Genomic DNA, 25,948 nt, shown 5'->3' with positions numbered 1-25,948 from the left:
CTGATAATTGTCCTGGAGGTTAATGAAGCAGGGTATCAACAATTTCCTTTAAATGAAAGTGTGGGTAAAAATGTGGAAAACATTATGTTTGTGTAGCTGATGAATGATGTTGGGCCTCTCTAAGGTTTTAAAAATGTGAGGTAGGGTTGGCAGTAGATATTCAAGGAAAGGATTGCACCTTGGCAGGAAAAGAGAAGTTTAAGTCAAAAGGATTGTATGTCCATCCAAATACCTTTCAAGCAATGAAAACTGAGTGGAAATGAAAATGGAATTAAAAACTTGGAGAAGGTTACCAGTGGAATTGTGTAAGAGTTACTGATTTTTAGATTGAGGGTATGTCCCAGCTTTGGAATGGAGGATCAGAATTGGAGACTGGTGTAAAGATTGACTTTGTAATGGAAAGGTAAATCCAGATGTAACTCTGCAGCTTTAGTGGCCTCCAGTGATTATTGACAGGAAAGATGGTGGTTTCCATAATAAAAGCACTTCGTGCTTTTAAAATTATTTGTAAGAGCTTGTATTTAGTAGCTTATAGGTTTCAGAACTTGGCTTGACTGTAATTCAACACAAAAGAAGTCTTTTTTTAAGGCTGACATTTTTCAAGAACGTTTTGTCTAAACCTTGTTCTGTATTTCAGCGTGTTGATGGAGAAAGAGGGCTCCTATGGTATTGGTGATATGCCTTTTGCAGCTCATGGGGGTGAATTCCTTATGTATGCTCCCTAAACTTCCTAGAGTTTGTACCTAGAGTCTCCAGAGGCCACATGAGAGTGGAGCAGTGGTCCTTTCTCCTCAAATCCTATGTGACTGTTGGTCCAGACATGCTTTTGGTGCATGGGCTGAGCAGGACTTCTTGTGCCCTTGCCGGCCGCAGTAGGCTCCAGATTGGAGAGCAGAGGTGCTTCAATTGATTTCACCCCTCCTCACTGCTTTGCTGGAGCAGGAGGAGCTGCTGGCATGTGATATGGAGGGCTGAGGGATGGATTGATAAGAAAGGAGATGTGAGAGACTGGCATCAGGTTGCAATTTTGTTTAATTACAGTGCTTTTCGAGAACGGCAAGTCAGAGTAGGAGATGAGAGAGGAACAGGAAGGTGCAGGGTGAAGAGGAAGAGTCAGCAGTAGGCAGGTAGGTCAGCAGTGCAGAAGTAAGCATTGCAGCAACAGGGGAGGCTAGGGAGGAATAAAGCTGAAGAGGAGAGAACCAAGAAGTAGAATGTAAGTAGGGGAGAAGGAGGAATAGTGTGACAGTAGCTAAAAGGAGAGGGGCAAAGGAAGCAGAGAGAAGGAGTTGGGAGAGGAAGGTAGAGAAATGTTAGTGTTAGGATATACCTGTGATGAAGCTTGAAGCTCAAAATCGGTATCCCCTGTTTGCGTAGCAGAGAAATCCATTGACAAGGCATGGGGATGTATTGATGTGGCACAGGGCAGTGTCCTGATCAGTAGAATCAAAAAGATTCTTATATTTGAGCTAGCTAGGTTTGGAGTTTTGTTGCATAGTACTACTTCTTATCGTGTAGATGCAGCTTATCTCTAATGCTAGGAGCAGAGAGTATGAGTGACGTCTGTAGGAAAGCTTTTCCCAGTTGATATGATTTTTCTTTACAGCTTCAGATGCTCATGTATACAGAAGTAATAAGCCTTTCACCAATGACAGAGTACACAGCTTGCTCAATAAAAATGGATGTCTTCACTCTTCGAAACGCGTGAGATGCTTCATTGTATTTGTTCTGCTTTGAAGTATCCAATTCCTTTACTTTCTGTAGATAGTGGGTAATACATATGGGATTATAGTCATTGCTAAATGAAGTTTGATGGTTTGAGTTCCTTTTTATGACATGTTTTGCAGTTGCCTGTGCTGAAAGCTTCCAGTTATTTAGGATTTTTTTTTGGTTTATCTTTATAACAGTCCTGGGAGATATGATAAATTAGAAGTATTGAATCATTGGTTCTTTATACCATTGTTTTTGAGGATAACTGAATACCATTAATTTCCCTGTTGCCAAAGATTGGCAGTTTGTTTGCAGCACCTGACATTGGTTTTAGCCTGCATCTTCTGGGGCTTCTTCTTTTGCTCAGAAGCTGCATCAAACTACTGGTGTTTATTTGCGTGTGTACTTCCTTCTTCCTCCTAGCTGTGCATATTTAACATACTAGTTATCTGTTGCTTTTTCTCAAAGTTCATAGAATCATAGAATAGTTAGGGTTGGAAGGTCATCTAGTCCAACCCCCCTGCAAGGAGCAGGGACATCTCCAACCAGATCAGGTTGCTCAGGGCCTCATCCAACCTTGCCTTGAACATTTCCAGGGATGGGGCATCCACCACCTCTCTGGGCAACCTGTTCCAGTGTTCTACAACCCTCATCGTAAAAAAATCTTTTTTTGTAATATCTTTTCTAAATCTATCTCCCTCTATTTTGAAACGGTTACCCCTTGTCCTGTCGCAACAGGCTCTACTGAACAATCTTTCCCCATCTTTCCTGTTGTTTGTCCTTGCTTTAGCTCATCATCATATGCTGATGATTTGCCTAGTTGTTTCCTTTTCTTTTAGCTTGTTTTTCTCTCACTGTCTGCATATTTTGTTTGTTTATTTGGGTTTTGTTTTTTTTTTTTTTTTTTTTTACTCATTTTTATAAGTCCTTGGAGCATGAGTGGAGTAAAATAGGTTCCTTCCTCTAGTCTGGGAAGAGTTGTGTCTTTTGTAGCCTTTTAAGAAAACTTTTTATTGCATAATTTTTCTTTTTGTTTTAACATCTTCTAATAAGATGTCTTCTATTAATTATATTAACTAACTGATCCAATAACTTTAAAACACAAAACCTCTTAGCACTATTTTTACAAGTTTATTATACATTAAACTTCCAGTCACGTTTGTTGTTGGAATAAATTTATTCCAATCCACTTCTGTTTATTCTGAACAGCACCATTTTAATGGTGCTTTTTGGTACCTTACCAAACCTTCACAAAGCTGTACCATTATAATAAATACTTGTTTTTCATAAACAACCTTATTTTATTACATTAATTCACATATCTTTTATAGTTCATAAATACTCTCTATTAAACCTAATGCATACATACATGTGTGTGTTTTTTATGAGTTGTCTTTTAAAGTATATTTCAAAAAGTTATGTTACATTTCAGTGTGGTCTAGGGTAGTTAATGCTTGGAGAGTATAGCTCCTTTTAGGGTAATACTCTGTTAGAAAACAGTATTGTTTTTCAGAAAGATATTTTAATTTTTAACTCCTACCCAGTGATGTATGAGGTTATAACTTAATGAATGCCTTACGATTTGGCATGGTCTGCTTTACTCACACAACCTTTATTGGTCACCATTAGGCAAGTAGTTTTTAATTATGAAGCTATATTCTATCATTTTTCCTTAGACCTCTTATTCATTCACTATACAGAATGGATCTGCTTGTGAGATCCGTAGTTAAGGGGGCTCTTCTCTGCAGGATCATTGCTTTATTAACCGTGGGAGTTTGTGTTGAGTGAGGCAATGTATTGCAGAGCTGGCAAGGATGATCTCTGCACTAGGAGAGCTGAATGCCCATGCAGAACAAATTTTGTGGCTGCATAATTTTCTTTTTTGTATAAATCTGACTTTACTGTGTGACTGGAACATGCTCTTTGGTGTTTGGATCATCTGTGTACACATATGTAATAACAGCCCTTAGTGTTCATTGGGGAGCTGAATTGGTGGTCTTTGAGCGGACCATACAAATAAGAAAATACTGTATTTGGCATAGACTTGACATCTCACAGTGGTAAGAATGAATAATTTCCCATTTAATGATCTTCCTCAGAATTCTGTATTCTGAAAAAACCCAGCAGATTCTGTTGAAAACTTATATGACTGTGTACATAGAAACAGTGTTACTGGGTGGAACCAGATCCCACATAAGTAGCTTTAGCTTAACATTTCCCTAATTCTTGAATGTTTTGGTTTGTTGTGTTAATTTCATTCCAAAATGAATATTTTAAAGTAAGAATTTATATCATAGAATAGTTTAGGTTGGAAGAGACCTTTGAAGGTCATCTAGTCCAACCCCCCTGCAAGGAGCAGGGACATCTCCAAACAGATCAGGTTGCTCAGAGCCCTGAGCATGGCCTTGGATGTTTCCAGGGATGGGGCATCTACCACCTCTCTGGGCAGCCTGTTCCAGTGTTCCACCACCCTCATTGTAAAAAAAAAATTCCTTACATCTAGTGTAAATCTATCCTCTTTTAGTTTAAAACCATTACCCCTTGTCCTATTGCTCTTGGTAGGAGTGTGGATGCATGACTCTTTTGTGACTCTTCTTTACAATAATATTTTTTTTTATTGGAAGAGGCTGGAGGGATTCTTGGATCTTTCAAGCCAGGAGCTGGTGATGGGGAAAATTCTCAGTAGGGATATTTGAATCTGTTTCCCCACCTTTCACTGAAACCACAGAATAAAACTGAAAATTATTCTCTTCCTGCTGCAAGAACTTGAAGTGACCACTGACTTTCTGCCCTCACGGCAAAATGCAAGGTGTAGCTGTTTTTCAATTTTTTTATCATCACTAAAGCAAAGAAGTTGGGATGACTAATATGCTATGAGGGAGGCGGAATAGTGGGAAGGGATACTAAATAAAGTACTCGTAGTTAAACTGCCTGTTGAGGTAATATAATTTCAGATGATGTGGCAGTGAGCCCAGCATAAATGCGCATTTTGATAAATGTGATTCTTGGACTGTAGTGCAGGCTGGAGATCCTCCTGCTCCCCGGAGGCTTCACGATCAGGCTGCTCCCTGGTGTTGTATTCCAGCTGCACGCTCATGGGCGAGTGCTCGAATCCTGGGTTTAGGATATGTTCACTGTAAGTGGCACCAGAATTGGGACTGAGTGACACTTACACAGTAGCTTTTACAGCCAAGAGCGGCTCCTTTCAGAAGAGCAGTGCTCAGGTCATACCAGATGATACCTGAACAGAGCTGCTGATGGGGGCACAACCTCCTAAATTCTGATAAATTGTTGTCCCTATCAAAGAGCAAGTGGCTCATTTTGGGAACAAACCTGCTTTGAAGGCTGTTGTGATGCTCTCATAGTACAGTGTCTCTATTTTATAGAGAAAATCATTACCTTTTCCAAAACATTTCCCCTGCTGGAAATAGAGAAGAGAGATTAACAGAGGAGAGGTCTATAATACTTGACACACAGCAGCCAGACAAAACTGATCTCTCTTGTTCTTTTTCTCATTCTCCCATCTCTCTGCCTGAATAGAATTGCTTGGATAGGACATGCTGTAATTTGTTTTTACAATTAATAATGTTCCAGTTTATCCTCAGGGACAGTTGGGTGAGTAATCTCACACCGACCTTGACACCTTGATGTTGTAAAATGCGAATCAAGTTGGTTGTTTTAAGCAGAGAAATAATTTATTTTTTTTTTTCTAGTAGAAGGGGGCTAATAAAGAAATGTTTGTGAGCTTCCTGCTGATGTGATAACATTTTCTCCATTTATAAAAGGGTTTAGTTCGATATAGTACTTGATTTGATTTACAAGCTCATCGGAGAACTAGATAGATGTTATTAACTTCAGTTCTAACTCTTGGGCTCTCCTCTCTTGTCTTTTATCAGTTTACAGACAGTGAGTTTTGGGCCTCAGTCCATGTTTTAACATGTAATTCTAATGAGGTGTGATTGACACTGTTCAAATAAACTGGTGTCATTCAGCTGCTGTTCCAAAGGTTGTGCAACTTTGTGAGTGCGTGCACTTAGCTTACAGATTAAATAAAATCAGATTCCATATGCCCTGGCTGTAGATTTTATTATTATGTTGTTGTTGTTGTTTGCAGAGGATGCTAGCCAACTCTAGAATGTAATAATCAGTGCGATTTGAAATATTGACTATACCGTAACAAAAAGCATTACAAGGCAGGAAAAAAGTATTGTTGGGTAGCAAGGAGGCAGCAACTACTCGAACCTTCAGAAAGGATTGTTCATCGTGCTGGTCTATTAGAACTGAAGCTGATCGTTTTATGTTTGGTATTTGCACTGCATTAAAGGTAAGAGGGCCTGAGTCACTCTGCAGAATTCAGGCATGGACAAATGTGAATCACCTCTGACTAAACCACCTGCAAGCAAGAAGCAGTAATTGCTCAGCAGTTGAGGGGGAAGCTGTATGCGTGCCTTCCTTCTGTCATGGCACACAGGCAACCTCTGAGCATGTCACTGGTAGTTTGCCTCTGTATGTATTAATAACTTGACTTTTTTTCAGCAATGGCTTCATAGGAAAGCTGAAGGAAATGAGATTCCTGGTGAGCTTTGGATCAGGCCCACGGCAAAGAGAGAATTTGTACAAATACTATCCCGTTATCTGTTTTAGGAGGTTGAAGATCTCTGCCATCGTAAGCCATGACCAGCTGTGCAGAGAGGGAGTCATGAAAAAAGTCCATGTAAAAAAATTATTTTAAGAAAATTTGTAGGTAGCTTTAGTGCAAGCCACATGCTATCCTCTGAGCAGTAAGAATGGTAAGATCCTTGCAGTGCTTGAATCAAAACGTCCCTGATTAAAAGACAGTGAATTCCTTTGGAACTGCTTTCACTAAGCAAAGATGAGAATTTAGTTTGTACATGAAACAAAAAAGACCTCAAGTCTTCACTTCAGGTTTTTATCAGTTATTTTGGAGACACACCAGAGCTGAGTTTCTGGCATTGAGACTGTTGTTCTCTGTCCCTCCTTTCAGTGAGGCAAGTCCAGGGAAGACAGGTCAGTTAAGGTAATGTCTCTTCTGAGCTCTCAGTCGTTAACAGCCTTTCTTGTGTTTGGGCAGTAGCAGGCTTGTGATGAAGCCTGTTGCCCAGAGGATGAGTAGACGGAGGCTGTTTGCCTTGTGCTTCTAGGAAATAGGGAAACCAGGAATGGCTACAGGATTATGCGGTTCAGCAGGAGTCTGCTCCAAAGGTGCATCCTGCAGTGGCCAAACTGCATGAAGGCCAGGGCTCATGGGAGTGTGGCTCTGGGCCTCCGTTTCTGTGGGGCTTCTGTGGCCGATCACGCAGCATGCAAAGGTGTCAGCACCCCTGGGCTGGGTTTGCCTCGCAGGTCCTGCACAGTGCTGGTGTTGGATGTGCCCAGCTGCAGGGGATGAAGGGTCTTGCATGTGGTGTATATCCATCACCGAGCCCTTCGCCAGCCCCTCCAGCAAACCTCTGCTGATCTGTCTGGGTTCTGTGGTGTTTGACACATAGCTGGAAAGAATCTGCTTCCACAATGGTGAGATGTGTTTTCACGTTCCTGAGAGTAACTGGCTGCCTGCAGTACATCAGCCCTGTGCTCTCGTTGTGTCGTGGTTTGTGCCGTCTCTCAACTCTTTTCATGAGCATCTCTGTGTATCAACCAGAATCTCAGTGCTGCCTTAAAGTATAAGTTTTCTTTTTTAACTTTTTCTATCTCATAATAATTTTGGCTAATAAATGATTCCATAGACCAGATATATGCACTCTCACACTCTCATACACAGGCTCATCTATTTGGTTTTTTGGTTTCATTAATTATTTTGCTTCTTAAGGCTCCTCCTGGATACAGGCAGCTCCAGTGGTCTTCAGTTGCCTCTGGGTTCTGCGCTGATCACCCCTGTTTTGGCAAACAGTGAGGCTACGACAACCTGACACAGCTGGGCTGTGGCTGCCCAGAGGTCCATAAGAGCCGTCAGTCCTGTTTGAGTGTTTGTGATGTAGATGTGGCAGGAACTCTCCTTTCCTGTGTAATAAGATTACATTCATTTTTTCTTCATATCTAAACAAATTGCCTTGTCTTTCTGTCTGATGGCAAATTTCATATTTTTTTTTTACTGTAAACTCTTTTGTTCTACAATATATGCCAGGCTTCAGCATACTCAGATTTTCCTCCTTATTATTTCAAAATAAGTGTTACCAGTAAAACGGAAGTTAAAATGTGTCAGAATGATTTGAAGAGAAAATAAATATGCTGAGGCTAAGCTTTCATCCCAATTAGACCTTCACAGTAAGAAATACTCTGGGTTGGGGGAAATTCACAGAGTTTCAGAGAATGTGAAATGTTGGTTTTGTTTTCTTTAAAAAAACCAAAACAAAACAATTCTGCTTTAGCAAGATTTTTCTTTTTTTCAGGAATGTAGTGGAATTTCTTTCTATGTAAGATTGTTTCTCGTAATAATTTTGTTCTGTAATGTATCTTGGTTACAGCTCATGCAACAGCAGGCAGACTGAATTTCTGAGACCTGTGACCCACTGGACTGTAACCCTGTGGATTTCACCTTCATTGTCTTCTAATATATAATATTTACTGATTCCTAGAACTGCCTTTGCATGGATGTTTTGAATGGCTTATTTCAATTTGCTGTCCATTAATCGTGAGGAGGGGAAAAAAAAAAAATGCTTTCCTAGTTGCTAGCTTCAATCAGGTGTGAGGTCTTTAACACAGTAGCAACCTCTCAGCCAAAGGAAGGGGTTGGCCTGTCAGTACATATTGAGAGCAGGTGACAAAATATTAATAGGAGTTAATGGATGTGAATGGATATGTTGCATGTACTGACCTAGTCTCTCCTTCTGTTTTTGTGTAAACACATGCAAACAGATATCCCTAACAGTAAGGAAAAACCTCCACCAGGCATAACTTAATTTTTATATCATCTTTATACTCTTACTGGTGTATTCAGTGTACCAGTTACAAAAGCAAACGATCTATGCTTACCAAAAACATTATCATTAGCATACTCATTAGAAATGGCTTATTAGAGTATGAATGTCTTTATTATTTTTTAAAACATCATTCTCACTTAGAGTACCTACTATTAGTCTAGCACTGAAAATTATCAAACAAATTGCCTGTTTTCAACTAATATGCAAATAGCCTACCAAGTTCTTATAATTTCAAATAAGTTTTAATATTTTCCCATTGAAGAAAAATGCTGAGTTGTAACGAGTTCTAGTTTGCAGTAATGAGGGAGCTGACAACAGAATGAGGCTGCAGCAGGCAAGGCTGGGTTTGAGCAAAGGCTGTAATTGAGGGGTGTTTCGATACCCATGTAGAACTGAATCCTCAGTGTTCAGAAATATTCAGATACTCGGCTTCTCATCCCTCAAAACGTTGGAAGTGCCTGTTTCCAAACATTGCCTTGGTAGAGGTGAACACTGGTTGAGGGATTGACCCAGCACTGCTTTTTGAGGGGTAGCTTCATAACACAGAATAGGCCAGTTTACTGGGTCAGAAATGTGATTAGTAAGAAACTTCATTTGCAAAGTAGCCAGAATTGTTACTCTAGCTATGCTCTGATACAGGGGCATCTCCAGGTTGCTTACGGACAGCTGTAAAAGTTCTTGGACTTCCCCAATCCTCCAGACCCCCCCCCTAGAGAGCATTTATTTTAACACACTATGATTGAGTGCTGCTTCTCCTTTGTACTTTCATTTTGTTGCTTCAGTCTGATGTAATTTTATTGTGAGCTGTTCATCATACCTGCTTTTAAAAGATTAAGTTGCTGACTGCTTCGGAAAGGTATTTTATTTGTTGCTGGGTTTGTTAGTCAAACATGTAGACAGAAGGAATATAAAGAGTACATGGGTAGTTTAGGCAAAGATTTATGGCTTCATTTTGTGGCACAGATGTTTATATAAGTATTTACATTTTGGGGAGCTTGTTTTAGCATACCTGTTCTGGGGTTTCTCTGGCTCTGTGTGAACTCAGAGGAAAAAAAAAAAAAAAAAAAGAAAACTGCATTTACTCTTCGTGTTGCTTTTTCCCTGTGACTTTTGTAGCTGAGACTTAACATTTCCAAAATTTGTATGCCTTAAAATCTAATCTTTCAATGAACTGGAATTTATGTATGTTGTAAAATCCACACAAAGATGGCAGCAACTATTTCAGACTGTTATTGCCGCTGAACAGTTAGCAGTTTTCCTGGAGTATGTGGCGTCTGATCCCTTTGCAGCCGTGTCTTCCCAAACCGCTCCCTGGCCCGGAGGACGCGCAGCAGCAGTGGCTGCTGCAGGCAGGGAGCAGGCAAAGCGCTACCCCAGCATCTCTGTGGCTTCCCCCTCCAGCCAGGAAAGTGATTGGTGAGGAAGAAAGGTTGCACCGAGACTTAGATTGCTCTGCGCACCTTGGTCCCACAAACGGTCCCTCCCGTTAATGCTGTGGCTCGTTTTGCTTCTGGCAGTGCTGCATGGGCAGGTGTACCGGTTTTGCACCCCGGAGGGGACGTGGCTGCTGAAGGAGAATTCAACCCTGCCCTGGAGGAACCTGTCTGAGTGCGAGGCCTCTGACCAGGTAAGAGTTTCCATCTCTTCCTGCTCTTATTGTTTAGGACAAAACAGAAGAGAGGAAAAATGTATTCGTTGATGCCCACGTGTTTTTGTCTTGTCAAAGTAATCTTTACCAGTTCATCCTGGGTGCCTCCCTTCAGTGACCCTAATGGTAAGGGACAGCAGGCCCCTCCCCTTCAACAAAGGGAATGTGGAGGGTAGATGAGAGCAGGTTTAAATGTATGTGAGAGAGCCAAGAGAAGTGAACCAGGGGGTCCCAGCTGCGGTGCAGTGCAGGGGGCTCAACCACAGCCCACCTGAACTGGAGGAGTGACGTAACGTTATTCCTTTGCCTTTTCTTCCATTGGCCTGTCACGACAATAAAATGACCGTTTGTTCTCTCTGTCTTGTTAGCAGCTATTAAGGTGATTAAACTGAACTGAAGGATATTTGCTTTTCACCTTTAGGCAGGGGGCAGTCCCTGTTTTTTGTTTGTTTGGGGTTTTTTTTTGTCTTTTTACTTTAATTTGCCAGGAGCAATGGAATTAGGCTTGTCAGTGTTATTTTCTTGCCCTAGTGCTTTATACTCTGCAGGGAGCTGAGACACCTGGCACCGAATGAAGGAGAGTGGAGGGATTTCCAGGGGATTTTTGACAGCCATTGGCGTCAGCTAGCGCACCATGTGCGTTCCTGTGACACGTGATACTGTTACTGCTGTGAGCCTCCAAGGGCGATGCTTTTCCTCACGTAAATTGAGTGCACTCTTTCTGTCTCAGGGTACTGGGAACTAGTAGGTACCTAGCCAAAACAGTTCAAGTATATGAAATTCCCAAGTGCTGTGGGATCTGTGTCCTCTGGAGTTCCTGTTGTTCAGTGCCTTAGTCTTCAGAAGGAATAAATGGCTGCAGACTAGGAGATGAAAAAAAGAGATATTTTGTGATTCTCCAGATGTGTTAAATTTAAATTTTTCCTTTAAATTTGCAGCCTTATTCTTTGTCCCTTCCGTGTTCTGGGGTATTCTAGCAGAGCACGTTATCTTAACGTAAAGCATAAGCCTAGTCGTTTGACTTTTCCTTGTTTGCCATTATGGTTTCTTCCAGAGCTGTGTTGAGACATGCCAAGGAGAAAGACACCTAATGGTAACACTTGGACACTTGGCACCTGCTTCCAAGTTTCCATTAACTGATCTGGATTCAGAAATCCTGCGTACATGGTGTCACTCCTTGAAATGTGAACAGCTGTTTGGTTTTCCAGCTGATGTATATAGAGGCTCTTAATAACCTACTTTGCTTTATGTTTTTTGTACATAAGAACAAGAGGTTGTTTTGATAAGTTTGTTGTGCATTATGTTACAACTGTTACTAAAACAAAGGATTTATAAGTGAATCCTTATAACATGATTTAAGTGTGTGATGTCGTTTTGATCTGCATAGATGTTTTGTCAGGTCTCAGTAGTTTGCCTGAGCTTTGATACTGAAGAGATTTTTCTTTTCTCTTTGTAAGAGAGCTCTCATATCATTCCTTTAGAACATTAACCCAGCAAATCCCTGAGGAACAGCCTGTATATTCATCCTAAATCCTCCTGGCTGTGCAAAGTACATCTGAATAACTGTACTTATTTCTGAAGTACAAGGAATATATTCCTTTGTACAGTAGAGGTCTCAGGCGTCAATTGCAGAATTAGCATCTTGAAGAAGGGAAGTGAAATACCTGAGTCTATTTAGACAAAGACATGTGCTTAGAAATGAAGCAGAACAGAGAATATGAATGTACCTCAGAGCCTGAGCAATAAGCCCGAGTTATAGCACAGACCTGCCTGTAGCTTTTCAAATACTTCTTTTCTCCCTAAAGATTTTGGCCAGCACTTTCAAGTAAGAGTCTCAATGGCCATATCTTCAACAGTGAATCTGGAGAGAGCCCCAGCCCAGGACTGTCAGGGGGGTGTGAGCATCCCTGCTGCTCTCACCTGCGTAGCCTTGCTCCTTCCCAGGCAGTGCTGTAACACCTAGGTCATGAGATGGTGTTAGGCTATTGTTTGTTACCAAGAGATTGCCTAGTTGAGGCAGAAGAGAGACTGGGGGCAGAAAAGAAAGAGTTTAGTTATGTGAATGCAAGGCATGCTTTGCCTCAAAGTCAATGAATGGGGCCTGACTTGTTTTATTTCTAAGCATAGATGTAGGCAAAGGACCCCCGCTCATTACAGCAGTAAGGAGATTTGCTTTAAGTGTTCAAGCCTGAAAACATCAGCTTTGCCATTTTTTACTGCAGGGTTGTGTCTGTGTTTCTTGCTATCTGTTTAAGACTTGCTTGTGTGGTAATTCATGCCTGTCCAATTTTATTATGAAATAATGCCATGTTATCTATTTTTCTAGCCTGGCTTGCAAAGCCCAACTGTTTGAGTGAACACCTGGGAGCAGCTGGGGACTTAAGATTAAATTTTTATTTCTTTAGAACATAAAAAAAGGGGAAGACTGATTTGATATGTGCATTTAAACTTGAAAGTAGGAGAATGACTTCTGGTTATCATTAAGAAAAGTTAGAAAACATCTGGGAGAAAAGAACTGAAGCCTGTGAGCTCTATCTTTTCTCTCCTCCCTCTTTTTTTTTTTTTTCTTTCCTTTTTTTTTTTTTCTTCTTCTTTATATGCTCTCAGGATGCACCGGAAGAACAGCTCCTGAATTTGTCCATCATATACACCATTGGATATGCTCTTTCCTTCTCTGCCCTTGTAATAGCAACTGCCATTCTTCTTGGATTCAGGTAACTGGTGAAACTCTGAGGAGAGTGGAGAAAAGGTGTTACATTTTTCTTTGACAGAAACATTTGATTATTTTATTCGTTTCTTCCATCACCTCATTATTTCTCCATCTTATGTCACTTCTCTGTTCCTTCCTACAGTCATTTTTTCTCAAAATGCAAGTAAAATTCCTATATTTTTGCAATGTTACCAGTACAAATGTGGGCACGGATGCTTTTTGTCAGTTGAAATATTTTGTTGTGATATTTTTTATTCCAATGAAATTTCCACTGGAAGATATTGAAAAAGAGAGAGATTCCAGCATTCTCTCATGCTGCTGCCTTGCAGAAGGGGCACTAGTCTGGGATGTGAGAGGACATTTAGGACAGAAGTTTTCATATTGCCTTGCTTGGAATTGCATAGAGCATAAAGCTCAGCCTGGCCTGTTTCCCAGCCCTCGCATGCACAGTTTGTTTCAAGGCAGAAATTGATTTTTGAAAGAGTTTCTCTTTTTGGAGAACTTTCAGAAATACTTATATCTTTTGCAATATGGAAGACAACCTAATTTTGAAACTTGAAAAGTTTCTATTTGTCGTGGTTTTGTTAGTGAGGGGGGGCCTAAGGTGGTAGCTTCTGTAGGAAACTGCTAGAAGTCGCTCCCCTTTGTTCAGTGGACTTGGCCGGGCCTAGGGCGGACCCGCTGCTGGCCAAGGCCGAGCCAATTGGTAGCAGAATGTCCCGTGATAACGCCTCTGCGATAACGTATTTAAGAAGTGGAAAACAGAAAAAAAGAGAGAGAAGAGAAGATGTGAAGAAGGTGAGCGGGGGCAGAGGTGCAGAGGGGGAGGCGCAGGCCTCATGGGCCTTGCAGGCCTCACCCTCTGGCCTCTTGCCAGGCAGCCGACTGGGCCCGACTCAGTCCAGCCCGGCTGCAAGAAGTGGAAAGGAGATGAGAAGTAAATAAGATGTAAAAAAGATCCTGAGAGACATCTACCAGCCTGTTGTGAGGAACAGCTGCAGACGCCAAGGTCAGTTCAGAAGGAGGGGGAGGAGTAATGCGGCTCCTGGCCAAGATTCCCCTGCAGCCTGTGGTGATGACCATGGGTGGAGCAGGTTGTCCCCCTGCAGCCCATGGAGGTCCACGGAGGAGCAGAGATCCACTTGGAGCCCATGAAGGACCCCGTACCGGGGGAGGTGGATGCCTGAAGGCAGCTGTGGCCCGTGGAGGGCCCGCTGGGACAGCTGTTCTAGAGGGACTGCACCCGTGGAAGAGATGACCCACGCCGGAGCAGTTCCACGAAGGACTGTGGCCCGTGGGAGGGACCCCACGCTGGAGCAGGGGAGGAATGTGAGGAGTTCTTCCCCCGACCATGAACCAGCGGCGTAAAACAACGTATGATGAACTGACTGCAACCCCCATTCCCTCTTCCCCCCTGTGCCGCTCAGGAGGGGAAGGTAGTAGAGATAATGTTAAGCTTGGGAAGAGGGAGGGGTGGGAGGAGGTTATCTTGTTCTCTGTCTCATTAGCCTGCTGTTTGTAATAATAAATGAATAGTTTTCCCCAAGTCGAGTCTGTTTTGCCCGTGACGGTAACTTTAAGGATTTCTCCCTGTCCTTATCTCAAACCTCGAGCCGTTTGCCTTATATTTTCTCTCCCTATTCTCTCGGAGGGTGGGGGGAGTGAGAGAGAGACTGCGTAGTCTGGTCCTGATCAGGGCTGAACTATGACACTATTAAATAGCTGTCACCTGATCAGATTGGCATTCTGGGTTCATCCAGGTACGCACCACAAAATTGCATGGAGTGCCTCAAAACTAAGAGACTATTGGTTGCGCATGCCAATGCTACACTGTGTAGATTTGGTTAAAAAAAAAAAAGAAAAAACTCAGTAATTTTTTTTTCTTTCCTCCCCTGCCCCCCCCCCCCCCCCCCCCCCCAATAAATGCAAGAAGTATTTTGATTCCAGCTAGACTTTCCTGCAGTTTGGGGATGCTGAGCACAGGAGACTGATGTTTAGAAAATGTAAAGATGTAATCCTACTCTACTGTGGGAAGGAAGTCCCTCTGCCTTGAAGTCCTGCTCCTTGCTGCTATATATAGCCAGGTCCCACCATCCCTCTTAGACGTCAATGGGGCTGCCTCTTAAAAAAGTTTATTTTTTTTATATCCTAGTACTCTTATTTGAAATCAGGTCAGGAATCTTCTGTGCTCTGATCCTTAAGAAACTTCATTCCCTGACTAAAGAGTTATTGTCAGTAATGATTGTTTGCTCTGGTGCCAGCACTCTGTTAGGAAGGCAGTCCCTCTCCTTTCCTCCCTCCTCAGTGTTTATACCTCTTACATATTTAAAAAGATCAATCATGCCTGTTAGCCTCTAATTTCCAAAACCAAAATGATGCAAACCTTCTAATATTGTACCACACCTTTTAGCATTGTATTATCCCTCATCCTTCCAGTGGAGAGGCACAGGGTAGCGATTTCAAAGAAGGTTATAAACGCCTACAGAAATGCAGAGACTTGCTCACCCTCTGTGAATGCCACATGATAATTATGATTTGTACGTGTTGTACCTGTGCAACTTTGGGACTCATCTGACAAAACACCAGATGGTCTTGAAGTCTCCAAATGTCTCCCAGGATAACTGCTTTTTCCTTGTTTCACCCATCAATGACACTTTTTGGGTAATCTCAGCAATCCAAAAGTAAAGGTCACAGAGTGCAGCCATATACTTTTTGAAGGAAGGGAGGATGTGTATGTTTTTGGTAGGGAACAAAGAGCAAGTTTGCTACTAAGGACTGGTAGGAAAGAAGGAATTTTGATACCCTGACTCTTGTGGAGAAACACTTCAGCAATTTAACTAATTTTAACTTCAACTGTGAAGCAGGGAGTGGCAAAGTGTACAAGAGTGTGCGCTTCTGATTTTGAAAATGAGGGGCTAAGAGCCTTGTTAAAACTATGCCATCAAACCATTTTGTGATTTTCCTGTCTAAATTGTCTCTCTGGAGACAACTTAGTCCTGGATCTCATGAAATACGTGAGACCTCCCGCTATGTGGATTGCAGTCACTAACTGTAACCTCTGCTTGTGGCCTCTCCGCAATAGCTGTGCAACTTCAGTAAATGGAGATTGAAATCTAATTCAGTGGCACCAAAATGCTGATGTTCTCCACTTTTGTAATCGGAAGGCTTTTTTAAGTTCTTAGACTACAGAATAACCTTTATATTTGTTTTTAATAATAATACAACAGAGGAAACAATATATGTCTAAGTGTCTAATTTTGCATCCTTTGAAATAAATGGAGGAAAAGTCTGTAATTTCAGTGATGGAAGTGGAATTAGGTCTATAACTTCATGACTGAAACAATTTGAATAACTTGCATTGCCTGTAGCAGAAATATTCAGTAACTACTTGCAACCTATTTTCTTCAATTGGTTAATTTACATAATTTTTTCAGTCAGATTCAAATGCATAGCAATTCTGAAGGGTACCAACAAATAAATTTTGAGTTAAAGGAAAATAAATATTAATCATAGGTAAGTTTTGAAATAAGCTGTGACTTAAAAGTAATGCAAAAATAATGTTTGACCTATGAAAAGAAATTTCTTCCTCTTCAGTGCAAAACCGATACAAGTTTATTTTGCTACCCAAGTTTAGAGAGCTGTAAAAATAGAGATTTAAAGCATATGTTCACTGAAAGTCTTGCTGGGACAATTGCTGTTTATCATATCTCACCTGTATCTTTTAGCCTCAAAAAAGAATCATGCCCAATGTAAATTTCTTTGAATCAAAGTGTGTGTCCTTGCAGTGCTGGAAGAAAAAAGTTTGTGGATAAGGCTGGTAAAAAGTTGAACAGCACCCTGCAGTTCAATGCCATTTACATGACTAGAGTTTCTTTTGCTATCCCTTAACATGCTCTTTTTTTGACAAGTAGCAATTTTATTGTCTTTGCAGCTGACTGCTGAAATTCAAGAGGATTTTTTTCTTTGTTTTTGTGTTTTCAATTCTGAATGCAGAGGTGAAAATTCTGTTCCTTTTAGTTCTACAGAAAGTATTTACAATTCCCTTGGGAGGCAATTTGAATACAGATTTTACTCTTGTTGTCAAAGCAGTAATTTACAGGTGGATGTTTTTTCACTGTGGGTTTGAGCACAGCCAGAAGCTTTACTACACTCCAGTTCCTGAGCCTTGCCAAGGTAAACCTGTGCAGTGACACTGGGGTCAGTTTGAAGAGATTAGATTCAGCCTTATGTGAAACCTGACTTTTTTCATCCTTTCAGATATGTCTTCTGAAAATGACCTTATTTTTTCACCTCTTAAACTTTTAAAATATTTTTTTCCTTACTGATCTCCTTCCTTCCCCCAAACTTTCACGCTTAGGGCTGAAGTTTTGAATGTCTCTTCCTGGATAGTGATTTCTTCCCAAAGACAGTTTGAAATCCTTGCAGCCATTCTCAGGTTGTGAGATTCCCTCTGGTATGTCCTGATTTCTAACAGGGGTCACTGTTTCCTCTCTGTCTTATCTGTGATGTTGCAGCTCCTACAGAGGGAGTGAACAGTGACTGATTATTCCTTTTTACAGACATCTGCATTGCACGAGGAATTATATTCACCTGAACCTTTTCACCTCTTTTATCCTCCGGGCTATATCTGTCTTCATTAAAGACTCAGTGGTGAAGTGGATGTACGGCACAGCCACACAAGAGCACCAGTGGGAAGGACTTATCTCCTTCCAGGTAGGGGCAGACACTGTGGTGGTTCTTGGGATACTGGAGTCATCACTGTGGTGTGTCTGCATGACAGCAGGTAATTTCATTTTGTACAATGAGACTTGTACAAAAAGTTGTTCCTCAGTCCATGGAGTTTCTATGAAACTTGTAGCACAATGTTGTAGTTGTAGTTGTGCCACCCTGGGTTTAGCATAAGCAAGTAGTTGATGCCATGGCATGTTTCTCTGCCTGTGGGAAGTTTGCCCCTACTAAACAGAGGCAATGTGAAGAGGTGGATTTTGATACAGATACAAATACCCATATCTTCTTCCCATGCTGCACGTTCATTTCTTCTAGCAGTGACAAGGCATTCATTTCCCTAAGTCAGCACCTTTTGTGACAGAACTGTCCATCTTGTATAATGACCAAATCAGTTGGTAATTCTTGGAGATCTTTATAATCTGTTAATGATGTAAAAAAATGAAGCATCTGATTAAAATGCAAATTTGAAAGCATTTAGAAAAGCTTTGGAGGAGCAAGCTAATTAAATACTTCAAATCAAAGGGAGAAGATATACAACTCTTTTGTGAATATGATGAAAGCATGCCTTTCCCCCTTCAGATTTGGAATACAAAATGTACTTGAATCTTCAAAGAAAGGGATTTTCATTATCTGTGTAACTCTTGTGATTCTAGAACATGGATACAGCATTTGCTGCTGCAGTACGGGGTTGGGGTGGTAAAGGGGGATGTCTTCTGATGCATACTTAGTACCCACTGTTTTCTGACACTGCCTAAGGCTTAAGCACTAATACCACATAGTGAATCTCATAAGATGCTTGATAACTTCTCATCTGCAATGTTTCAATTGGCAGAAAATAATATTGTAATACATATCTTAAATGGTTTGGAAATCTTCGCATCGGATTGTCAGTCATTCCCTCCTTCCAGAAAAACCTAGGCTTTATGCTTTCACACATGGTTTATCCAATAGAGGTTTCATCAGATCTGGTGGATATATTAATTACATAATCAGGTTTCATTGTTATCTGAAGCCCTGCTGACCACCTCTCTGTAATTTACCAGCTAAGAGAGATTTTGCACTTAAATGTGATGTGCTGGGCAATATTGCTGTCCTATCAAAAATAGTTTGTTTTGGAAAATAGTCAACATTATGGCATCCACTATTTACTTTTTAATAGAGAAATTTTCAGCTGCAGAGTAGAATATCAGGGGAAGTGAAAAGATTCACTGACTGCAGTTGATACAATACTTTTCGCTTGCTCTTCTTTTCATCTGTGTTGTGCTTTTCAAATTATAATCCATTGCTTATTGATGGAAAGTGCAGAACATGTAATTTTAATTTTTTTTTTTAAGAGGAATGTTGTTGAAAGCATCTATCTGCTGTGTAACAGGACCTGTTAATGACTGTCCTTTCAGTACTTAAATGTGATTAATATAGCAGGCATTGTTTTGAAGAGCAAGTAAGAGTAGGAGAGAGAACCAGTCTTTTTTGAGTTAGTATCCTTTTTTTTTTTTTTTCTCAGCCACTCTTGCATTCATTTGAGCTGTGCTTTCTTCTGTCACAGGAATCACTCAGCTGCCGCTTGGTCTTTGTGATGATGCAGTATTGTGTAGCTGCAAACTACTACTGGCTGCTGGTGGAAGGCATGTACCTGTACACGCTGCTGGTACTTTCAGTCTTTTCTGAACAGAGAATTTTTCGGCTTTATCTCTGCATTGGCTGGGGTAAGTTGATCTTTCTATATGTCTGCCTGTAGCTGCGTGCACCAGCAGACGGTATAGTAGGAAAAAACCTTGTGTGTCTATCCTAGTGCTGCCCAGTTCAAGTCCTGCACTCTCCATTCCCTTTTTGCTCCTGACCCCTTATCATGTTTGAGCTGGAAGGTGCTGGGCCAGCACAGCTGCTGGATACTTGCAGGGTAGAGGCTGTGAGCTCATAACAGAGGGGCTGTGGGGAGCTACAGGAACTCCCTAAACCAGTGGCAGACACATGGTAGTAATCCTGCAAGACATCAGCTTCCCAATGCAAAAGATGTGTGGGTGATTCCAGGTGAGTCTGGACTTCCCTGGACTGCCCTGCTTCATCTCCTGGAAGTTTCCCATTACATTCAAAGTTGTGTTGATTACTTGTGGTGCAAAACAGCAATGATGCCTTGTATCTGGCCAGGGGTAGCAGTAGAGAAGTGGTGGCAGCGTGAGCTAGTGGGGGATGCAAAGAGGCTGATGAACAAGAGGCCGTGAGCGGGGAGATGTCAGGCCGGTTATGTGGGCACAGCAGGTCACGTAGTGATTGCTGGGCAAAAGAGCGGTCAGGGTGTGTGTGCCATGGGCATGTGTGTGCTTGAGACTCAAGACTCTGATGCCTTGAAATCAGATGGTTGAGCCAGAGTCGCCTTCTGTAGAAATGCTAGAGCTTTGATTCTTTCCCTGTTCAATTAGTCTGAAAATATATTACTGTTCAGGATTAATCCTATTTTTTGAATGATCTCTTGTGTGCTTTTATTGCATTCTCTCCCTTTTCTTCCTCCTCTCCTTTTGGTGGAAATAAGGTGGCTTCTGGAAAGCTGAAAGTAAATCCAAGTAAATACTGCAAGTGCTTTAACAGATACTAGTTTGAACATTTAAATTGTTTTGACTGTCTATGGATTTGCCAACTGTGAATATTCTAGCAAATTAGTTCACTGGTAAAGTGCATATAAATGGCTTACTGTGAATTACCCAATTCTACGTAACAGTGATACATGAGGATCAAAGGCTTTCCAGCACTTTGGGAATAAATAAATGCAAGTTATAGCAATTGCCTGCTGGAGGGTTTTAGTTTAAAGTTCTATATCTTCCATTATTGTTTTATATAGGACATGCAGCAAAAGCAACAGCATCTTGTATAACATTTGAACTATGTATGTTTTAATTATATTTTATGAATAGCCATACCCTCTCAATCTAAAAAAGGATGGGGGGAGCTATCTTGAAGCACTGACTGAGATCATGAGAGGAAGTGGAAAAGAAATTAGAGCAAAATTATATCTAGCCAAATTCTGAGGGTATTGTGGTGGTTTTTGTAAGGAATAGGATGGTTTTGGTCTGAATCATTTCTAGTTTGTCTCCTACCAAAAGCAGAAGGCAGAAACAGAAGATGCTATTTTAGTTTTGTTCTTCCTTTACAATGGAAGTTTTGCTACTGTATGTTGAATTTCTGGATGAATTTATGGAAATGAGTGGCAATGTCAGAACTTGGCATTAGATGTACGGGTTTCATCCAAGCTTCCTAGAAAAGCTCTGTCTGTGCCATTCAATCCTCATCTGTACAGTTTCTTTCTATTCCAGCCACGGCTGCAAGTGCAAACCTTGCCAATGATTCTCTGTCTTCAAATGCAGAAACATCTGCTGTTTCAGTGATTTCAGATTAGTTATACCATAACAGTTTTGTCTCTAACGAGTAGAAAGAGATCAAGATTTTTTTTTTCCACTCTTTCTTGCTGCTTCACTGATGTTACCTTTTTGCAGGTGCTCAGATCCCTCACCAAGTGCCTTTCTGTGCTATGCAATGCTCAGAAGATTTTCTTTTTTTTTCTTTTCTTTTCTTTTTTTTTTTTGAGCAGTAAGATAGCCTCAGCATAATGTCAAGGCTTCAGAAAGCCAGTAGATTCCCGTTTGGGCTGAGGGAGTCCTACACTTTGAAATAGTTTATGAACTGTAAAAATAAAGCTGGATCAAAAAATAAATATCTATTTGATTGTCAAAGCTGATTAGATACCCTGACTCTTTGTTCTGTTAATGCATTGTCGTCTTACAGGATGATTTTTTAACTTGTTCATGAGTCATCATTTCATGAATATTTAAATTTTAAAATTTTGTATATGTATGGTTCACAACCTCAGTGGGTGTTAGTCATTTCATGTTGTTATTTCTTCTAATTATGGCTGAACTTTGTGATCACTCACAGATCATATGGTATTGGTTTTGCCATTTGGATAGCTTCTGCAGTCCCCCATGTGATCACATATGTTTAGCTTGTACTTCTCTCTAATGTACCAATGAATAAAACTGTGTATTCTCCTCAAGGTTTTTGTCCACCTGAGTGTTTGCACATCCTCTTGGTTGTGATGTTTACCCTGTTATGCTTCTTTTGGGGAACAACAGGTCTCAGAACAAACAAGAAACTTGAGCAAATTATTTCCTCAGATAATCGCAAGCAAAACTGTAATGTAAGGGCCAGCTTTCAAATAAGTAAAAATGTCCCAATACCTATTTCTCTCCAAGCTTTTAAATTGCTATATTAATTAGTGCTATATTTTGTTATAACAAGAGAAAAAGTCCAGGCAATTATGTAAACTAAAAAAGTACTTCTCTCATTTTATATCTAACATGATAATTTTATCTCAATTCAAAACATTGAAAAGAGTAAACCTACTTTTCAAGTAAAAGCATGTAAAAGAATACCATACTTAGTCTGTGTTTTCCTAGGAACAGTTAGCAGACAGTGAGGAGTGTAAAGAAAAATTAATAAATATTTCCCAAATGTGTTTTTGCTACATGATAATTTATTAATGTTATTAGATGGTAGTCCATTTAGTATCTGTTCAAATTCTTTGCTGTTGAAGTGTTTTATAAGGGGAAACATCTGTTTATCTCATTGTTGTACTTTGCCAAAGCTAAAAAAGTTATAAAAATCTTGATAGACCTAAGGAAATTAATGTAATTTTACAAATTGGGAGTTATTTGTATCAACATCATGTATATTGATAGGTTTCTATAAACCTTTCTGATTACTTGTGAGGTAACTGTATTCCTGTAATGGCCATTTCCTTGCCAAGATTTCATGCCATACTAGGCTTTGAGATGGTTAAATTTTTCCTATTTCATTTAATGTGGAAAATTACTTGCTTATATCTTCTTTTTCTTTGTGAAAGCAGACTTTCATACATTTGTGTCAACCCCAAGTTCCACATATCTTACTGCAAAAACAATGGTTTATGCCACTTTCAAAGCTGATGACGGGGTGGGAGTCGGGGGGGAAAGCAGAACACTAATAACATCGACAAGCAAAATTCTTAATAAGCTAATGGCAGAGCAGATAGATAAGTTGTTCCCTTCAGTCTGGAGGTCAGCACAACAGTCGCTAAACAGGATGTTGACTCAGATAGTCATTATCACTTGCAGAAAAAAAAACTGTGTTACTGTATTTTGGTACCTGGTGCTTCTTTCCTCTGGCATAAAAGAAATCCTTGCCCACATATCTTGCCTTCTAGTGAAAACTAAACATTTGCAGAAGGAGGTGGGAAAGAAAATAATGTAACTACAGAGATCAAGACGATTACATTTTTTGGCTTGTTTATTTCTTGGGATGTACAGGCTGCTCTTAATCAGGGTGTCCAGGACTCCAACTCAGTGTTCATCTTGCCCGAGCCCAAGTGAAGAGTTTCTGAGCTTGACATTGACTTCAAGCAGCTGTGTCAGTGCTGCACAGAGTAGCCTCTGGAGAAGAGAAGTTCATACTGTAACACTGCTGTATGCATCTTTCAGCAGCTTGTAGTGGAAAAGGACCTGTTCACATTCAGGAGTGGGGAGGTGAGAGGAATGGGGTAACGACAGCAACATCCCACAGTGACTGTGTGCGACATCCAGGTGGGGAGAATGACAGGAGACAATTTTCAGTGCAAAAAAAAAGCTAAGAAATGTTGTGGTTTTGTTAGTGAACTACGACAAGAAGGAAATGCTAATAAAAAGCTAAACATTCTCTGAGCTTCCATGGCAATTTTACACCCAGCTGCACTTGCAGCAGGGAAACTGCCATAAAAAAGAAATAACCCCCTTCCTTGCAAGCCTTGGCAATCCAGACTTGCTCTAAGGATGAATACTTTGAGGGAATGAAGCTATAAAAGGCAGGAAGCCTAGCTAGGGTGTCAAAATCTACTTCTTGATTGCAAGGAAGATCTGACTGGAACAGAGCCAGTAAGAAATGTTCCTTCTTAAGCCCAGTATGAACTCAGTGCAACAACAGGGTGCATTCCTTGCACTGACCACTTCCTGTCTGTTTTCAAATGAAAACTGTTTCAGACAAAGATGTGAAAATGGGTTTTGTGTCCAGAGTGAACTTTGTAGGAAATGCATCTATCAGGAGTTTCTCTTAATTTTCTTCACTCTTTGTCTTCTGGATGAAACTCTTTCATGCTCTTCCTTTTTGAGAAAGAATAACATTTCATCTTTTCTTCTCACATCTTCAATGCTCTAACTCTTTCTACATCTAGTTATATCTCTTTCTACATCTAGCTATATTTATTTATCACTTCTTGCAGTTCCTCGTGACATACTTCTTGCATTCATACATCAAGCAATTGATCAAGTCAGACTATCCTGGATGGTTTCTAAGAGAAAGAGGAGGACTGGACTTCTGACAGCAGTAGCAGCCTGATTTCTGTGCCTGATTGTCTCAGAGGTTGAACTTCTCACCATGTGGAAACCAGTGATGTCACATTACGTGTGAAATATGAACTTATACACAAACTCATCAGTCCTAAAATGCGGTATTCAGAATATATCCTTATTTAAGGGTCTCAGCAGGATGGCAGTGCTCTGGTCCTACAGAGAGAAGTTATCTCTAATCAGCATGTGAGGATGAGGGGAGCCTTTCTTGCTCCTAATACATCTTTCTTCCCTGAAATTGCCTTTAGGTAAAGTGTGGTACAATGCAAAGCTAGAAGTGTCGTGTGTCTGTAAGAATGAAAACTTGCTTGCCTATCGAGGTAAGGGAAATAACATGGCATGGAATAGCACCACCTGGTGACACCTTTCATGGTAACTGCTACTTGGTGGACTCCAGAACAAGCTTGAGTTTTTCTGTTGTGTTACCAAAATATCTTAGTCCCATTAGTTGGAGTGACTGATTTCTGCATCCTGTTACCAGGGCATGGTAGCTTCCATTAACAGCTCCACGAATTCCTCTCCTCTCTGCTTATTAGGGACAGCGGAGCATTGTGAAAGTGTCAGCTGAACAGTGGTTCCTGTGCAGAATTTCTCAGAGCTTTCTTCTTTTATCTACCTACCCCATCCTATTATCGTTCTGGATAATGCCTAGTTTTCCAAATTTTTTTTTCTTACTTGCAGACACTTGGCTAGGTGTAGAATATGTAAACTAGAGTGAGAATAAGTAAGTCATGCTGCTTATTTATGCAGTGGGATGTTAAGATGTTCCTTTGGCAGTTCCATTACTTTTTCATCATCTATAATATATATTATTATCACAGCCTGTAATTCAGATTCCCTGTCCTTTGTCATTTGAAGTTGAATGTTATTAGCTGAGCTGTCAGCATGCTTATTTCCTAGTACACTTGACAGATTTCTTAATCACTATGTGGTGTTCGAAGATTTTTGGTTAGTTATCAGCCTGCAAGAATTAACACAGCAGAGAATATTATGAGCAGGCTGTTGCAGTTTCTGGCATCTTCAGCAGTGGTGCAGTACAGACAAAAGTAGTTATTACCCTTTCCAGAATTCAGACCTTTCTGTGGTCAGTTAATCTGGGAGAAGATCCATCTCAGAGGTTTCTTTATGACAAAAAGTAAAACCAGAAAGAGTTCAGCCTATATCTTAAATAAGATATAGGGTGCAGTTTTTTCTCAGTTGTCTGATATTCTTTAAATAGCAGCAGCCAGAGAAAGAGGTGTAGCACTGAAATGCAAATGCACTGAAAGAGCGGTATGTTGGGACCCCAGGACTAGAATACAACACTGATTCTGTTAATGAATGGTAGTCATCTATAGAGTTTATTCAAGGAGCTGTATACGTTTTGCTTCTGCTGCCTGGCTCAAGCCAGCCAAAGTTCTCTTGACTGAGTGAAGTAACCAGTAACTTGCATTTGTGCCAGTTAATGCAGATTAATTAGGTATCAAGATTGTAATTTAATCTATAGAGAGCCTCAAGTGATCCTTGCAAACTACAGTTATTGAAGAGACGCTGCAGATTTGTTCTTTTGTTGTTGTGAATGACTTCTACAGACTAGAGGTGGATTACGCAATGTTATTGGGGTGGTCTCTCCTTAGATCTTGACTAGGGCTTTGGAAAACTGGATGTGTTCCCATCTACTGAGAGTGTGTCCCAGACAGTTTTCAGAACCACTCATTTCTTAGGACAAGACTTTGTGAATTTGGTAGATGTCAGATGATATCCATGTAGAATTTGCATTCATGTTCAAAGCTTACATGTATATATTGCACTGTTAAGTCTTAGT

General features: G+C 40.6%; 1 protein-coding gene across 1 annotated transcript in view; it reads left to right on the top strand.

The window, feature by feature from the left end:
- The window catches only part of GLP1R (glucagon like peptide 1 receptor), a 91,022-nt gene that overhangs the window by 45,496 nt on the left and 19,578 nt on the right, over window positions 1–25,948 (top strand). Inside the window, exons 4-7 of the mRNA XM_086744445.1 lie at window positions 10,169–10,278; window positions 12,907–13,013; window positions 17,569–17,722; window positions 19,284–19,443. Of these exons, the coding sequence (XP_086600571.1) occupies window positions 10,169–10,278; window positions 12,907–13,013; window positions 17,569–17,722; window positions 19,284–19,443 (531 nt within the window). The remainder of the gene's footprint in view (window positions 1–10,168; window positions 10,279–12,906; window positions 13,014–17,568; window positions 17,723–19,283; window positions 19,444–25,948) is intronic.

This window comes from Chlamydotis macqueenii, chromosome 3 (genome assembly GCF_036417535.1).
Source record: "Chlamydotis macqueenii isolate bChlMac1 chromosome 3, bChlMac1.mat, whole genome shotgun sequence".
Classification (NCBI taxonomy): Eukaryota; Metazoa; Chordata; class Aves; order Otidiformes; family Otididae; genus Chlamydotis; species Chlamydotis macqueenii.
This window is presented reverse-complemented; position numbering and strand designations above follow the sequence as displayed.